Below are 15,780 nucleotides of genomic sequence, written 5' to 3' on the forward strand. Positions count from 1 at the left end.
AAAAACATCAACAACATCTTCAAATGAATTCTTGCGGTGCCTTCGAAGCCAGCAGTGAAAATGCTTCGTTTACACCTTAACACCTGCATATAAGCTGGTCAATCACATGTGAATGCTCAAAATATATTGACCTGTCTCTGTATTTATAAGTTCATACAGCAGTCAATATTTTGTGAGTCACGTGATCTTCATACAATATAAGCTGCATTCAATAATTTAACACTTTTGTTGGGGATCCAAATATGAAGTCTGAGGTTGTCTATTAATCCTGCCTCTGCATACTTAGGGGAGAGTGACCTCCAGCCCAGGCCAGCCCCCTGCTTATATTTCATTGCATCCTGATTCTCTGACATGTTGGATGGGGGAAGGGTAGGAAGAGGAAGCGGGTGTGTGTGTGTGTGTGTGTGTGTGTGTGTGTGTGTGTGTGTGTGTGTGTGTGTGTGTGTGTGTGTGGTAGGAGGAGGTGGGGGTGAAGAATGCTTGGTATGTGCGGACGACATCAACATGAAAGGCGGCGAGTGTTCCGCGCGTTTGTGAATCAAACACACAAAATCTTTTAATTCGGGTTTAAAATGAGACACACGCATGAGAGGTTCGGATGTGTGTTTGTCACGATAAACAAACAGCCGGTGTAAGTTTAGGCGAGGCGGCCCCCGGTGTTGGTTTGATGTCAATCACCCTGCAGAGGCGGAGATGGTTCGGTCTGTAGTAGGTGGGACTGGCGAGCGGTCTGCACCAGGACGTCGTAGATCAATGAACCGGACCGGAGGACTGCTCGATCGCCTGGTGTGATCGTACTGTTTCGATGTGTCAGTACCCGAGCGGAACCGCGGATATTACAGGCCTTAATCATAACAACCAGTATGTTTTAACGCGTTAGTTTACAGGCTTCTCTCGCACCGCTTCCGTCTTCTCTGGATCTGCGTTGCGATTATATATATAAATATATCTATTTTAGGGGGGATCTAATCAGAAAATAAAGCATCTCTAACCTCCAGGATGATTTTTGCAAATACAGGCAACCCGCTGAAGACAGCCAGTCGTAAGCAGGTAGGCCACTCTCTCTCTAGTGCTCACTTTTTGATATTATATTCTCATTAAATGACATTGGGAAGCCCTTCCTGGCTTCACGAGGAATAGAAGGGAGCAAATGAATTCAGGGGACTTGTCACACGGGATCCTCTGATAGGCTGGATGTTACAGATGAAAGCTGACCGGATCTCCACTGTTGAATTATTATATCCATGTAACCTTGTTTGCCCAGTCACTCACCCGCTTTGCTCCATATGCACGACGGGTTTTGTAGTTTTATAGGTTAATGCATTCATGGTGAATGTTAGGGTGATCATGTTAGCCTGCATCTGTCATTTTGACCTCTCAGGTGACCCCAAAAAAGGTAATTGAGGGTTTTGCTCAGTATCACACCCTCGACTGGGATGGTTAAAGGATGCATAGGCCAGCAGCAGCTGCTTTTATGGCCCTCCATGATTGAAATGTGATCCTGGTGTCAAATGTGGTGAATTATTATGGGTTTTTCAAATAAATACGCACCGTTTGCATTCAAAGCTTATCAAGCCAGCAGTGCTGTATGTGACTTTGAGGACAGGCATCTGATTTCCTGTGGGAGTCAGACAGGAGGTGAGTCAGTCAAGGTGTTCCACTGGTTTTGGGTGGGTGCCATTGTGGCTACTCTTTAATGGAGTGCCGAGACCGGATGTGATCCCTCAAAATGACCTTTATGCGAAGACCTTTCTAACAGATGTTCCTGCCACAGTTATCAATCCATCGCCTGTAAAAGAAGAGAAGCTGCTATAAAGCATCAGATGTGTGTGTTTGGATGTTTGTGCCTGACCTGGCTGTGGTTCTATCCAGGGCTTGGGGTCTGGGAGTAGATTGTCCTTTGGTTATGGACAGATGGTGTAATTCCACCATGCTTTGTCTTTGAACTGATCTGGAGAGGGTTTGGTGAGGCTGGGAGCTATTTGAATGAATGAGTAAGGGGAAGGAAATGCTTTGCAGGGCAGTGCTGCATGGTGTGGCTCACAAGTATGAAGGAAACTGTAGGTTTCTGGTAAAACACAACAAAAGAGTCACATCATGATTCACACAAAGATGTTGTACATCAGTAGTCTCTTTTCCTAAAAGCTGGGAGCTGGTCGTGTTCTTAACTTATGATGACCACCATGTGGTCCATTTTAAGAACATGAGAAGTTAATGTAGCATGTAGTTCCTTGTGATCATTGTTGACCTGGGTTTAAATTAGATTATCTAGCCGCCGTACACTCTCTAACAGTGGTTCTCCTGTGTGCAGTCCTACCCCATGACTCCGTCCAGTCCCAGCAGCAGCAGCAACAGCAGCAGCACAGGCCTGGAGCAGCTCAGCAAAACCAACCTCTACATCCGAGGCCTGCCTCCTGCCACCACAGACCTGGACCTGGTCAAACTCTGTCATCAGTGAGTACACATTAGCAGGCGCGCGTGTTTGTGTGTGCGTGTGCGCGTGTGCGTGTGCGTGCGCGCATGCATCAGTGTTTTCAGGGTTAAGTTGTACCACACCAATGTCATTTAATGTCTACAGATACATACAAGTGGTGCAATAACGCTTTATGGTAGGAGATTCTCTCAGAAATTTTCATGTCATGGTATCACATTAATTACAGTAAAAGAAACAAGGTTTTTATGGTGAAAGACTGGTTGTGACATCTTCCATTAGACAATGAGGTTCAAAGAGTCACTGCCATGGTGATGCTCAGATGAGATTCTCGGTCTGGTTGCATTTTTGCAAGACCTCAGATAAACTGACATGGGAAAATCATCAGCGATACTCTGGGATGCCTTGAAAACAGTTTAAGGCTATGCAAGTTGGAACTGTAACACTACACATTTATGTAACATGTACATAAATGACCTAATGATGTCAAATCATGTGAAATATCTGAAGTTGATGCACGAATTCATTGTAAAAGAAGTCGTCATGTACATTAACTGTTAAGTTCAGGAAAATGTGAGCTATCTTGACAAAAGTTCAATGAGAAGATCCACACTGCTCCATTATGAGATCGGCATCAATCTACGAAGCCCAGGGTTCTCAAAATGGGCTCCAGGGACCCCTGGGGGTCTACTAATGGTCCACTGCAAAATTACAGATCCTTTATTGTCGATTTTATTGCAGTACTTTTGAACATAGCAGCATTCGCGAGATTCTCAGGAAGTATTTGAATAGAAGAAATCTGCCTCAGCAACACTGGTCTGATATTTAGAGCTGTAATTTTTGCTCATTAAAAATACATTTTTCTTTTAATAATGTACATGTGTATATAGTTCCATAATTTAAAGAGTTAAGAAAAAAATACAACAAAAAAACAAACTGAACTTCCTGATAATCATTAAGTTTTTATTTTTTTTAATTTTTATGCATCAGGTCAGCGATGGTGGATGAGATTTCCTGTGATAAAACCCTCTGAGAGGAGCCTGAACATCAGCAAAATAATCAGTAACTGTAATGAGGGTCCCTATTGAGCACAATCACTTCAGATGAGGGTTTAGAGCTTTTTGAGAGTCACCTGGGGGGTCCAGAGCATGAAGAAGTGTTATAACCACAGCTCTAAGTAAACAAGCGAGCAAGCCTGTTTCCTAAAACGTTTGTGAGCTTCTAACCCCACAAAAATGTCATATTTAACATCACAACAGCTGACATTTGGGCAAAAATACCAAATGAATCGAAATATTTAAACGCATAGAGAAAATTTGAAACTCGAAATAACAGATTTGAAATGTCACCATTGCAATTGAAAAGCAGAAATGGAATGAGAATACTCATCCTCCATACACGCGCAGGAAGTTCCTACTGCGGTATGTGACACAAAGGTTTGTTATCGAAAGCAGCCTACAGAACAAGATTGATACTTGATACTATAGACTCAGTGGCCTAGTGGTTAGTGTGTATAATTAGCGGAGTTCTCTCTCTCTCTCTCTCTTTCTCTCTCTCTCTCTCTCTCTCTCTCTCTCTCTCTGTCTCTCCATGAACATATGGAGTGAGCCATTCACCCATGTAACCAGCAGCAGCAGCAGCTGTTTGTGTCCTGTTGGCTTGTGTTTTGTTCATGTTCCCAATGGTGTTTGCCAGCACCAAGCAGAAATGAAAGCGCTTTTTGTAGCAACAAGGTCTGAATGGTGATGTCAGCTCACCATTCTGTGTGTGTGTGTGTGTGTGTGCGCGCGTGTGTGTGTGTGTGTGTGTGTGCACGTGCGCACATGCACTCTCTCTCCTATAGCAGCTCTTGTATCACCAGTTCAGCTTTAAGTTAGTGGTCATGCAATGCTGGAAGCAGATGTTTGGATACATGTAGGGAGAGTATTTATGCTAATTCGATGAATTTTTGAATTATGTCCATTGATATTTATTAGTTGTTGTACTCTGCCATATTTGGGTATGTTTCTTTTCCAATGTAAAGCATCTTTGAGCATTTTTAAAGGAACTAAATAAGTACCAAGTATGATGATTATAACTATAACAATAATTACAACAACAATAATAATAATAATGCACAATTGAGGGACCTTTGGCTAGCCAAGACTATGATAATAATAAAAATGATAATAATAACAATAAGTACCTTCTGTAAATACAGGGATTTGTTTGACAGTAATAACCCTTAATCCAGGCCCACAGCAGACAGGGGACTTAAATTTCTTTCTTTTGTCATTAATGATAATCACAAGTTATTTTTAACAATTTTCCGTGAAACATCTTGTACAACTACACGCTTTGTGTGCAGGTATGGCAAGATCCAGTCAGCAAAGGCGATCCTTGACAAGACCACCAACAAATGTAAAGGTCAGTAAGGTCGTTTACTCACCGCCCATGTGAGCGCTGGAAGAAGAAGAGCAACTTCTAAGCGTTCCGAGAGTGCTAGAACATGTTGTTCGCCTTGTTGGTGAAAGTGTGTTGAAGCACCTGTGAAACTGTCTGATTGTCAAAGTAAGTGTTGCTTTCAGCTGATATTTATGAGGTGTCACACCAGTGCTTTTGCGTGTTTGAGATGCCGCCTGCAGTTTGTTTTAGTACCATTCCACTTTTATATTATATTGTTCCAGTGATTTTTTTTTTCCAAAGCATCCCTGGTTAGTTTAGATTCTCAAAAGCATGTTCAAAACCTTCCAGGCCGTTACTGGTTTCCACCCATTTCAAGAGCATATGAAAATCAATTTGCAGCAACTCAACACTTGCCAGAGCTGGATAATCCATCACAGCGGACATGAATAGTAAATGTGTCTGCTTTTATTTTTGTCAAAGTTGTGATGATGTTATGCGGCGCTACTGCTGGGAGAGGTGATTCATTTGTAAAGTCTGTAGAGCATCACAGTGCAATGATAACGTCACTTTGATAAACACCAGAGCAGATTTTGATGGATAACCCCCCTGGAGTTGATTTACAGACTCTGCATGTAGATGTTCACACTGTTGATGTTGTGAAAATGAGAAAGAATGATTGAATGTGCAAGAAGCATCATTTTTGCTTTGGAAAACAGTGAACACGTATGAAAAGTTTAGACATGTGGGTTGGGTCCTCAAACATTTAGAAATTACTCTGAATATAAAAAAAAACCCAACAACAATCAGAAAACACTTACCAAGGAGGTGACATGGATTCAGTATATGGACATGGTGTCATCAAAATCTGTTCATAAATTTTCTTCCCAACTGCCAAAAATAGGTCTTCTGGATCATGAATACCATATCTGGGAGCTTAATGCTTATCTCTCTAATTAAAATAGATCACCCTAATGAATTTCATGAAAATGAGGTAAAATTCTTCCACGATGTTGTCTTCAAGATTCAATCAAGATGATTTCCAGAAGCTGAAATATTCTTCTTTCAGCTATTTCACAGGGACTCGATTCTTCTGTGACATGTCTAGAAATAGCGCTATTAGCTAGAACCTGTCAGTCGATTCGTCCCACCGACTGACGCACACAGGTGAACACTTGACCTTCCTGGCCAAGATAATATAAATTTCCAGTGACTACCAATACATTTTTAATAATAATTCTTTCTAAATACTGCTGGGACAAAATGTACAGTAGGTGTGTGTGCTTGTGATGTAGTGCATGCTCATGTAAATATTGCTCTACCCACTGCAGGTTACGGCTTTGTGGACTTCGACAGCCCAGCGGCTGCTTTAAAGGCAGTACATGCTCTGAAAACCAGCGGCATCCAGGCCCAGATGGCCAAGGTGAGTCTGTGTGTGTGTGTGTGTGTGTGTGTGTGTGTGTGTGTGTGTGTGTGTGTGTGTGTGTGTGTGTGTGAGAGAGAGAGACAGAGACAGACAGACAGAGAGAGAGAAAGGACATAACTGTGAGCGCGTGCTTGTTTCATGCATGTGTGTTGGAGAATGACATTAGACTGGTCACATGACCTGAGCTGACAAGCTGTTCTTCCCGTGACCCCATTTACTTTCACTGTAGAAACCAGATGTCACGTCTCTCTCTGCCAAGTAACCTGTCAGGCAGCCTGACACGTTAACATAGCAAACCAGCAGCCCACACACCGACACGCCATCCTTGTTACAGCGAGTACGCATTTCTACCACTTTTATCTCTACGTCACTGTGCTCGCCACTCATGCATACTGATGCCGTCAGATCTGCAGCGCGGCGCTATGGCAACAATGCTAAACATTTTTCAAAAACATTTTTAGCTGACACACACAGTATTTATGCATCACATCTGTGATTTATCTGACACTGCAGCATTTTCATCGTGGATCTGTGGATCATCGCATTTCTTTCAGTCACCTCCCTTTCCCGACCGGCCGCTGTTTACGTGCTTAAATGTGAGGGTGAGACTTAATTAATGAAGGGTTTCTCTCTGTGGACCTGCATGTAGGAGCTCCGACTGGAACAAACACTGCAGAGCGCTGTGTGTGTGTTGTGGTAGCCTGGATACGCTACTCTCCTGATGTTTCTAAGGAAGACTGAGGAGGCCCTGAAGTGTCTTTCAGAGTGTATGAGGTCGTGTGTGTGTGTTCAGAAGAGCTTACTGCTGTCTTAAAGCAAATGTCTGACGCTTCAGCGTCAGTTTGATATGAGAGAAAAGTATCTTTTCCTTGTCTTTTGATACTTTCAGACACCTCATCTGTCAGTAGGGAAATAGCATAATGCAGCCTTTATCTTTGCCTGGTGTATGAGAAAAATACTTTGGAATGTCTCTCAGTTCAGATGACAGAAGATTTCATACGGTTCTTCTTCTCTCTGTCTCTTTGATGTGAGCAGCAACAGGAACAAGACCCCACCAATCTGTATATTTCGAACCTGCCTCTCTCCGTGGATGAGAAAGAGTTGGAGAACATGCTGCAGCCTTTTGGCCAGGTCGTATCCACGCGGATCCTCCGAGACTACAGCGGCAATAGCCGAGGCGTGGGCTTCGCCAGGTTAGTCACAGAAAAAGGAATGGAAAAAGAGATTTATGTACAACTGAGTCACGCTCCCAGAGTTAAGAATCTTTATCAGACAAGTATGTACACACTTACAAGATATTTGACTCCCTTCCTTGTTTGTGGCCACAATAAAGCTTTAGTTATGAAAGATATCACCTTTAATAAAAATTGAACAACCCAAAGACAGGTTATTGAATATTAGTGTTTGTGTTTTTTAAATCAAAACAAGTTATAAGACACGTCACCATCTTTGAGTTCCATCGTAAAACGTTGTAGAAAAAAAAACAGTTGACAGAGAGGAGGAGCTGGTGGGTGCTGGGAGAGCGGCAGTAAGGCGGTTTGTCAGTTATCGGAAGAGCCGTCTTAAGCGAACGCCCCATCTTTTGAGGTAAATACGCTTATAGTTCATCCTCCTCAGATTTACACAAGAAGATAGATCCCCTTCTCTCATCCATGCTGCATTAGTGATCTGAATGGCACAGAGACCTGCTGACTGCTAGTTAGCTTAGCACAATGAATGGGAGTGGGTTGTAAGTGTTAGCACACCTCTGTCAGAAGTAAAGATGGTTTGATATCTAGGTTGTCTAGATGTTAATCTCAACCCCTCTTACAAAGTCCACCACGATTAATAGTAACAATCACTCTACTAGTCATGAACAAATGCCTAGTGTTGATGGGGTGTTCGAGGTGTTGTGTCACATCGTTGCACCCAGACAGGAAAATGGTTCTGATTCTATAAACAACATCTCTGAGTTTTTAATCGATATTTCATGTGAATCTTATCCACAGCATTTGTCACTGTAAAGCAGAAGCTTAGAGAAAAGTGTATTTGATGGCTTTTGACGTAAATATGCTAATATTTCCCAACCCCTACCATTCACTGTGCTAAGCTAACTAGCAGCCAGCTGGTGTCTGTGTGTCCCAGCTCCCTAATACACACAGAGGAGAGCGAGGTAGCTGTTTTCTTTCTTTCTCTCTGTGGAGGGTGGACAATAAATACATTTCCAAAAAGCAGGTTATGTCCTGTTGCCTCCAAATGCATCATGAATAATCTGCTAATGTATTTACACTCAGTAAAAAAAAAAGAAGAAAGAATTGTAAATATACGTAATATAAAAGAAATGTGATCAACAAGAAGTACTGAGGTTTGTGTTGGCTGCCTTTTGTGCTCCACCCAAATTTATCTCAGAATCATAAGCTGCTATAAAATGAACAAACCCACGATTGTTTAAAACAAATAAAAAGTTCCCCTCAATATACACACAAGTGGTTAGGTCATTGTTTAAAAGTGGACTGAATGTGAACTTAAGGGGCAGCTATCCTGTTCAACTTGAAGGATTTGTACCATTCCTAACATCCTGCTTTAGATCTCTCTGGTTTGCTGATGAGTCATGGCTCCTGTTGTATCCTCTTCCCCTGTTAGAATGGACACAACAGAGCAGTGTAACGCTGTGATCACACACTTCAATGGGAAATTTATAAAGATTGCATCTGGAGCTCTGGGTAAGGAGGAATTTCACCTCTCTGTAAATGTTCCTTCCAGTAAAAACCGGAGGCAGTGATGAAGATGATGACTGTATGGGTTATCAGGTATTTTTTTGTGTTCTTCATCCAGCTCCCTCCCAGCCCTTATTGTGTAAGTTTGCCGACAGTCAAAGGAAGAAACACGCTCACGGTGGATTTGTTCCCAATGGACAGACGGGCGATCTCAGACTAGTATGTGTCCACCCATTTGCTGTGGGATAATGTGACATATGAAAGGATCGTTTTTCTTTATGCTTTAAAATAGTAAAATATCTGATTCCGTACGATGTATTTCCTGACTGCAGGGGGCTATGACTCTCACCTATGACCCCTCCTCTGCAGCGATACAGAATGGGTGAGTTAGTAGCAGAATTTTTGCAGCCATAACATGATTTTGCTGTATACGTACTGAGCTGTTTTTATAAGTGCTCTCTGTTACTCAGGTACTATCCTTCTCCGTATCCAGTAACCAACAGAATAATGACTGTGCAGCCTGCGATGTCTCCCTACATGTCTCCTGTCTCTGCCTATCAGGTAGTCCTCATCATTCATTGAATGGACTGCTATAAACCTGCTACTCTGAAATCATCTCTCTCGTTCTGCCTATGTTGCGTTCGAGGTGTGTTTGGGTGTATTTTTTGCTATTGTGTGGGTTGTACAGCTGCTATAGATGCAAGATGCTCCATGTGGGAGTGGTTTGGAGGGTCACTCAGTTTACTGGTTCACAGGGGTGGACCGCCATCTTCTCTTCATCTCTATTCAGACTTCATTAAATGAATTCGCAAGTTTGGAATCCTAAATTCATACGAAACAACAAAGCTTGTGAACACGGACAACATCAGAGGCTTGAAATTAATTTGTCCTTGAGGGATAAGTCTGAGGGTTCTGCAGTGTTGCAACAGACTGAGACCTCTGCCTGATGGTCTCCAGATCAACCCACTGGCTGTTTGGGTCCGCTCGGCTTGTTTGGTAGACTTGCCCTTGAAGTAAGTTAAGTAACAGCCGTTATCTTTTCTACCCCAATAAAGAGGTTTGTGTGTTTTTTTGGCAGGGTTACGTAAGAGCTGATTTTCACCGAACTTGGTGGAGGGGCTGATAATTGGTCAAAGATTCAGATTCATTTGATGTAAAAACATAAATTTTACACTGCGTTTGACTGAGATCTTTAGCCTGCAAGCGCCTGTCTGGTAGTAAGATGCCATCGCGGATGTATGTGCTCTCCAAGTGCCCTCTAGTTTTCAAAGCAAATATTTGGTGCTTGGAAAATCTTGTCCTGTGTTAGATCAAGGACCTAGTTTTTACCTTTTTAATCAGGGGGATGAGGTTATCTCTCCAGCGCAAGTGTCTCATTCAGGAGCCCTGAAGTCTCCAAAGTCATTTAGTTAGTTGATAAAATGTTCTCTTTAAGACCCACACTCACCAAGAACTGCTGATTCAAATACTCACACAACAGACTGACTTTTTTGTGTCTAGAAGTGCCAGATTCTGGAGCAAACATTTCATTTCCAGTAAATGCGTTAAACTCATGCTCCATCGACAGTCTGCTCCCACATTAAAGCTGCTACCAATGTTGTAAACACCTACTTCGTCATAGCTCTGCCCCTCAAGCATTGCACCAACAGCTATCCTTTGCCTTCAGCGTTGAGTCAAGTCTGTAAAATGCAGTGTGGTCAGAAGGTGGGCAGGCTAAGAGCCCTCTGGTGGACGGCAGTTGTGATTGGAAGTTGTCAATCTCAGGATGAGGGCACTTGAGGTGAAGCTTTAAGCAGAGAAGTGCAAACAAGCTAAAATGGCTGCAGTTACTGGACTTAAATAAGCAAGTCTGGGAGACAGGACCTTAATGCTGCTGTAGCATTCATGGAGTTCTTCTTAAATGCTCCCCCAAAAATGCTGAAAGCTTCAAATACTTTTGGCTGTGATGGTTGACCATAGCCTGTGACCAGGATATGTGGCTTTAGAACAGATGGATGAATGATGTTGTTATAGTCGTAATTTGTAATTTGTAGACAGAAAGCATCCTCCATTCGTTTTGTAATAGTGTCCTTTAAGAAGACTCTCTCTTCTCTCCCTCTCTTTCTCTCTCGTAATTTTTGTCAGGTACAGAGTCATTCTTGGGTGGCACATCAACCCTACATCATGCAACACCCGGTAAGACAACGCTGGTTCTTTATATATATATATGTATGTGTGTATATATATATGTATGTATGTGTGTATATATATATGTATATATAAATATATATGTATATAAATATAAATATATATATGTATATATGTATATATAAATATATGTATATATGTGTGTGTATATATATGTATATTTATATATGTATATATAAATATATATGTATATTTATATATATATAAATATATATGTATATTTATATATATATATGTATATATACACACACACACATATATACATATATACACACACACACACACATATATACATATATATATACGCATATATACACACACACACACACACACACACACACACACACACACACACATATATATATATATATATATATATATATATATATATATATATATATATATATATATACACACACACCCTCCTATTTTGTGTACAGGATATGTGTGTGTGTGTGTGTGTGTGTGTGGGTGTGTGTGTGTGTGTGTGGGTGGTGCTACTACAGCTGCAGCACAGTACCTCATTACTTTAATCAGCCTGTTCTGCTGACACAGTTAAACCAGCAATGTCCAAAACGTCCCCAAATAAGGGAGAACACACAGAACTGAGACCAGTTCTACAAACATTACCATGTGTTTAGATATTGTAGGGGAGTGTGTGTGTGTGTGTGTGTGGTTGTGTGTGTGTGTGGTTGTGTGTGTGTGTGTCTGACAAATGGAAGAACTAGAAAGACGTGGAGCCACAGCACCACCCCTCCCTCTCCCTGGATCCAGCAGGAAATGCCTGAAGCAGAGACAGTCTTGTGACTCTTGACTCCTCCAACAGATGGTTTCCAGTGGAACAAGTGTCCCTGCTGATCAGCCCCCCCACGTTTACCAGGAAACACTCAATTCCCTAAAGGCGTCATATTTAAAGGAATATACTCTACCTGAAAACAGAATAAAGCTGGCAACTTCCTAACTTTGGCTTCTTTTCATCACTTAATTTAACCCAGAAGTACTGTTGTAACATCAGTAAATGTCCAATAAAAGCACAGCAACTACAAAATCCTTCCCTCACATTCTCAGCAATCAGCAATGACAACTAGAATGTTTTACTAACACTGCTCTTGTTCCAGGCAATATGTGATTCATGTTTCATCAGAGTGCGCTGGCAGAATTTGCTCTCTATCATGTGAATGGAGGTAAAAACACAGCTACCGTCTGTTGCAGGCTCCGGTGATGTCTCCCTCTGTGGATCCCTCCATGTCATTGCACCCTACAGCCATGATTACTCAGCAGATGGGACAGCTGTCATTGGGAAATTCTGGAGCGGTGAGTGGAATTCTGGGATATGACAAATTGCATTGCATCTCCGTAGATTAGAAAAGCCCGTTATGATGAAATACTGGATTTAGCCACCCGTAGCAGTGCAGCAATGAAGCGTTCAGCAGGGCTTATGTTCTGGTTCTGATCCATCATATCATCATTTTCCTGTTCCTCAGTATATTGCATCCAACCCTGGTGTCCAAGGAGCCTACATGCCTCAGTATCCTCCCCTGCAGGCCGCACCTGTGAGTCTATTCACTGCTAACACTTCTACCTGTTGTCCATTTAAAGTTATGTCTTTAAAGAAAAAAAAAAAAAAAAAAGAGCCGTAAATTTCACTTCATGGTCGCTTGGGTGGTTTCGTGAGTGAACTATCAATTATCTCACACAGTCAAGGTGGTCATTATCGCACGCTAAAATAAGAGATGCCTTGTTTTGCTTTCCAGGAAAACGGCACACCACAGCAAGTGGATTCTTCCAACAACTCGTCTCCTTACAGTCAACTCAGCAAGTAATCACAGGTAGAGAGGAAGGCTTCCTTACTTTCTGAAGCCTCTCGTGTTGAGGGTTTATACGCTGCGTGGCTTTATTCGCAGTTGAAGTCCAGCTGAAAAATAAAACGATTCTTGGTCACAGTGTTCACCCGTTAAACAATATGTGCTCAAGAATAATCAAAAATACATTCTCATGTTGTTTTAATTAAAATCCAATCTGTTTTTACTCCCGTTTAACAAGATATGACGCATGCTTACATAAACACGCACCAGCCAGTATCAGCATCTTGAAATCTACCTCAACCAAGCCATTTTTTGTGAACTTAAAAATCACAATTTTTTTAATCAATGTTCCCACATTTTGTGTTTTTATTTTTAGGCTACGTTATCGCTCTGTGAGCCCGAGGGCAGGTGGGAAGGTGCTGATGACATCATAGTGACAACAGGCACGGCCTTCTCTGATTGGACCAGAAACGAACTATTTTTGCACAGCCCCAACATTTTTGGTGGAAAATGATGACAGAGTAAATGGACTCATACTAATTGGCTAATCACGAACACGCACGCACACAAACACACGCACATACACACACACACGCACGCACACACACACACACACACAATTTATTTTGATAAGAAACAACATGCTCTTCTTTTCCCTCTCTTTTCAAGAACTCCCTACCAGAGGACCCCCCTCCAACCCCATCATCCCCAGTATGATGTGATATTAAATGCATGAGATTGAGATATTCCCCTCCACCCACCCACACCCTTCTAGGTTTCTATGATTTTATAGTTTATTTGTGATATAAGAAAAAAAACAACCTTGTTTGCACTGAAGTTTCAAGTTTCAAAAAAGCTTAACTTTAGGTTCTACTGTTACATGATCCTGACACAAATGACCATTTCATTAGAAATTAATGAATTTATTCTTGGAAAAGGTGCCTTCCTTACGCCACATTTTTCATCAAACTGGATCAGGTGTCATATTTCTATCTGGTTGATCAAACGTGTGTGTGAAATCATGGAGATTTCCATCGAGTACGTCGCTATCTAGTCTCCTGGTAGCAATAAAAGACATTGAGAGTCCCACTGCAATACTGAGAAAACAAGAACTCAGAGCAAGGTAACTTTTCTCCTCTTTCCTTTTTTTTAAACTCCAGAAGTGACATGAAACAAGAGCTGTACTTTTATGAAATTCAGTTTTACAGCGAATGGGCATATTTTAGGTGGGTTTTGTTTTTTGTTTTGTTTTTTTCTCTCTTGTGGTCAGTTTGACCGGTGATCTACCTCATGGTTCTGGCTCTGCTGGTGTTTTGGGGTTTGCAGGTAAAGCCCTTTGCAGCCGAGTGGATGAAGCAGAACAAAAGCCATGCTCAGGAGCTGGCGATATAGGACTTCTACCGTTTGTCTCCCACTTATCACTTTTCTCTTCCTCATTTTTAAAGAAACATTGTGCTTTGCCTCATCTTTTGTCATTGCCTCTGTTTTAGTGTTTCTTTTACAAGATGATGAGTGTTGTTAAGTTTTGATGCTCCATTTAGAGAACTGCTCCTTGAAATAGTTGGTTTGCAACGTGCTTGAACAAATGAATGCAGGCAACACGCATTTATTTGTTTGAATGTTTTTGCCATTCGAGCCAGATCTTAGATGATGCACCACTGTCCCGCAGCCTTTTCAGTTTTTCCTCTCTTTTTAAAAAAAAAAGAAGAAAAAAAAAAAAGACTCCTGATCCTGGGTTAAACTGCTGCTGTAAAACTACAAAAATGTAGTTTGTGGTCATTTAATTTATATAGCAGCTTGACAATTTGAATGAGTATAAGATAAAACATTGATGTAGTACTTTTGAAAACAGCAGTATTTTACTCAAATTGCAATTTGAAGTCACATGAGTTGTAGATGGACGTGTCTTAAAGATTTGGTGGTTGAAAATGACATTTTATATTAATTAAGGGCCAAAAATGAAAACTAAGTGATTTGTATTGATTGCTTTGCTTTTTTTTTTTTTTCCTGAAATGAAAGGTTTATGCTGTAAGAAGTCGACACTACTACGAGCTATAAGATCATTGTGCTTAACCTGATCAATAGTGCTTCAGCAGTTCACAATGGGAAAACACACAGTAACCAGCTTTTACTGCAAGTGATTTCACATTCTGAACTTTTTTTTTTTTTTTTGCTGAAAACTGAAAAAAAAAGAAAAAAAAAGAATCTTGTACATTTGATCCTCATTGTTTCCCCTGTCACCCTCAAACAATCATCTCCTTGCTCTCTCCTTTGAAGACATTTGAAACAGTGCTGAATAAAAGGCTCTTCTTTTTCTCGGACAAGACTCTCGTGAGTTTATTCAAGTGGTATTTTTGTCTCCGTCTCTTGCCGCTCCACATTTTTGTTCTGATGTCTTTTCAAGTTAACTCTGTTGTTATATTTAATTTCTCTAATCATCATCAATCAATCTGATATGATACTAGTTCCATGTCTGACTTACTCAAACACTTGCCAGCACTATGAACGAGCATTAAGAGGCAGATTAGGCCCGAACGTGACGGAGCTCAAGGGCACAGATGAGTAAAGTCTTAATTATTTTTTTCTAATAATACTTGATAGGAGGATCAATTCATTGTTGTTGTTGTTTTTTGCTCTCTTTATGGGATTAGTTGATAAGAAGAAAAATATGGAATATTTTCAGCCTTCTCTGACAACATAAAGACAAGCAAATCACACGTTCACATGCCCAAAATGTTTGAAGACAAACAAGGACGTTGCATTCTGTGTTTTAAATCAAACTCTAAAAGTGTTCAAATTTCCACAATAACAAAATATGTGATCGAGTCTGGCAATTTTTAAATTTTAAATCCC

At 41.1% G+C, this 15,780-nt stretch overlaps 1 protein-coding gene across 4 annotated transcripts; it reads left to right on the forward strand.

The window, feature by feature from the left end:
- The first annotated feature begins 504 nt into the window (after positions 1 to 504).
- On the forward strand, positions 505 to 15,244 carry rbms1a (RNA binding motif, single stranded interacting protein 1a). Of its 4 annotated transcripts, none has more exons than XM_086180418.1 (15): positions 510 to 861; positions 959 to 1,050; positions 2,312 to 2,454; positions 4,779 to 4,837; positions 6,145 to 6,236; positions 7,275 to 7,432; positions 8,862 to 8,941; positions 9,054 to 9,154; positions 9,268 to 9,317; positions 9,406 to 9,496; positions 11,060 to 11,110; positions 12,335 to 12,436; positions 12,607 to 12,675; positions 12,877 to 12,951; positions 13,304 to 15,244. In XM_086180418.1, the coding sequence occupies exons 2-14, from the start codon at positions 1,000 to 1,002 to the stop codon at positions 12,943 to 12,945; spliced, it is 1,116 nt and encodes a 371-aa protein (XP_086036544.1). In that variant the 5' UTR covers positions 510 to 861; positions 959 to 999; the 3' UTR covers positions 12,946 to 12,951; positions 13,304 to 15,244. The 4 variants fall into 4 exon arrangements, with proteins under 4 accessions (XP_086036566.1, XP_086036550.1, XP_086036544.1 ...); XM_086180432.1 differs by having other exon boundaries at positions 1,019 to 1,050; XM_086180424.1 differs by having other exon boundaries at positions 508 to 1,050; positions 11,066 to 11,110.
- Positions 15,245 to 15,780: the final 536 nt, after the last annotated feature.

Source organism: Aulostomus chinensis, chromosome 2 (genome assembly GCF_037954235.1).
Source record: "Aulostomus chinensis isolate RoL2024-O1b breed Wild chromosome 2, RoL_Achi_v1.0, whole genome shotgun sequence".
In the NCBI taxonomy this organism is placed as follows: Eukaryota; Metazoa; Chordata; class Actinopteri; order Syngnathiformes; family Aulostomidae; genus Aulostomus; species Aulostomus chinensis.